At 37.5% G+C, this 2532-nt stretch overlaps 1 protein-coding gene across 2 annotated transcripts in view; it reads right to left on the minus strand.

Moving 5' to 3' along the window:
* The window catches only part of LOC109849030 (BTB/POZ and MATH domain-containing protein 3-like), an 8345-nt gene continuing 6016 nt past the window's right edge, over positions 204-2532 (minus strand). The window contains exons 3-4 of one of the 2 annotated variants that reach the window (XM_020418796.1): positions 1853-2129; positions 204-525 (exon numbers count right to left, since the gene is read on the minus strand). In XM_020418796.1, the coding sequence (XP_020274385.1) occupies positions 329-525; positions 1853-2129 (474 nt within the window). In that variant the 3' untranslated portion in view covers positions 204-328. The remainder of the gene's footprint in view (positions 526-1852; positions 2130-2532) is intronic. The other variant, XM_020418797.1, reaches the window with a different exon arrangement.

The following is a 2532-nucleotide window of genomic DNA, read 5'->3' on the forward strand; positions in this document are numbered from 1 at the left end:
AGACATTTGCAAAATTCAAAAGCTCTCTTTTCCTGTGTGAAGTTTCCAGTTATATAGGTGCTTTTGTCGACTCCTACTGCGAATAGGTTTTGGATTTCCTTGCTTACTAGTATAACTCGTAGTTTCCTAATTAGTTTTGGTAACAATCACCATGTTGCCATTTCCCATTTGAGTGAGACGAACAGCACAGCTACTACTAACAATAAAACACGCAAGTCAATCGCAAATCTGTTTACTTCAAAGGGCATCGAAAGGGCAGTTCCCAAAATGATCAATCATTTGAGGCACAGCCATTATGTTATGTTACAAGATCAGTAATACTAGCACGCTATAGCCGCCTCCGCATTCTTCTGCCACTTGAATCAACACCATCCAAGAGGTTGAGGCCTATATTGCTGCTACTGCTCCTCTTTCGACTGACTGCAGTTTGATCGTCATCGACAACAGCAACTGTCGAAAGAATGTCCGTGAGCAGCGATGGGCATGTATGCTCTAAGTGGCCAAACCCTTCAGTCTGCAGCACAACTGCAATAAGGATAAAACAGGTGCTATGCCATATGAGAAACAAATGAGTAAAGGCAACCTTTTAGGATGAAGATTTGGGGTTTTAACACACTTCCGATGCTGCACTTTACTAAACGACACAAATATTCTTGATCCGGATTCAAGTTTCATTTTATATGGTTCACAATTTTTCTTGGTTCCTTTATAAAGCAAAAGTGATCGACAGTTATCGTGATTACATGCGCATTTTTAGTTGAAACTTCTGCAGTTAACAGATTCTCATGAGACCTAATTCAAACCAGAAGACAAATACACAGTCAAACCAACAGGGCAGGCGATCAGAACGCCAACATGCCACGCAATCAGAAAGCGCAGCATCTAAGTTAATGAAGTGATTTTTACTGCTTACCCACACCCCACAACTTAAAAAGAGGATTAATAGAAGACTGATGATGAATATAACAAGAACAGTAAGAAGTAAATAGATTTTAAAAAAACAGAGAGAGAGAGAAGAAAAGCATAGTAAAAGATAAAGCACTGACAAATTACCAAATCATAGGAGTTGTCAATATTTCTTCAGACTGATCATTCTGCAACAAATAATATTCTATCTTGCCAAGTAGTTAGTGAGTTCATTCCGTATGAAAACTTTTATAAACCTCAATTTTCATCCAAATACACCAAAATCACTATCAAACTTGTTTACAAGAACAACTAATACTGCAAGAACCTATTCCATATAACATATACACAGTTCTACTATATACACAGATCTACTTATTATATTGAATACTTCGCTCAACCTCTCTATTCTTCTTGCTTTTGTGGATTAATACATGACTTGATTATTATTACACTTTCCAACCACCACCACAAACAACCACAAGCATAAAGCTCCTAGGGAGCCGCATATCTACATCGTCGTTGTCATTTAACACTTTAAGATTAGAGACTAAAAGGTTTTTGGCAATGAAGTTTGAACACAGAAAAGTACGTCTGCTTTGCCTATTACCATTTAGCATGGCCACACACCCACCACGAGCAAGGGAAATACTAGGAACATAGAAAAGCTGGATAATGAACTTCCTTGTTATACCATTCATCCATAGTTCATGCTCAAAAATAAATAGTTGATCCAAAATACATCGATAAACAAATAAGCAATAGAAGGCATGATTTTACTAGGCAGAACTAATGTATCTCACTATAGAGTGCAGCTATTCCTTATACTTTATATTTCAAAAAATAGAGATGCTTATAAACATATTGAGAGTGTTATTGAAATTAAACTTGAAAATTGATTTAACAAGGAAGATACAATAACTCTAGAAGTATATACAGTACTCACCTCCCAAGTTTTCTGGAGCTACAGCATATCTTAGACAAGCAGACTTCAAAAGAGGGCAATGGTATTGCTCCGCCAAGGACATTGTCGAAACCACAGTATCAGCTGTGACTTGTTCACACAATTTTTCTTCGCATAATATCTTCAGCCGCTCCAGACCATATCGATCAGCAGCAGCCAACAAATGTTGCACCAGGTTTGTCATCATTGACATTGAAACTGCTCCAGACAGTTCATGAAAATCAGGAAATACATCCGAGTACATAAATAGGAGCATGGCCTGAAAAGGGAAAACATATCCATCAGAAAGGGCTAGTTTAATCAAGAAGTGAGCAATAGGAGTCTGATCAGACACCTACATATCAGAGAAAAAACATCCTTGAACGTTTTACCTTACAAAGCAAAGGTGGCACTTCAAATACAACTTGATTTAAAAATATGTTCCCTTCCACAGCAGAGCAAGATGTCACATATTATGACCAACTACTTCAGTAAATGAACGGATTTCAGGAAGCTATAAATATTATTCCAGAAAAGCTCAAGAGAATATATCAATGTCAGTCCTAGTATAGGCCATCTTTTATGAGTACCCTAACTGGTCTAAGAGGGGGAAAAGGGTGGGCAGCGGGTAACAAACACCGTACAGAAAATGGTTTTTTTGTGGGATTTATTTTGTTGTTGTG

The sequence above is a fragment of the Asparagus officinalis genome, chromosome 7 (assembly GCF_001876935.1).
Source record: "Asparagus officinalis chromosome 7, Aspof.V1, whole genome shotgun sequence".
In the NCBI taxonomy this organism is placed as follows: Eukaryota; Viridiplantae; Streptophyta; class Magnoliopsida; order Asparagales; family Asparagaceae; genus Asparagus; species Asparagus officinalis.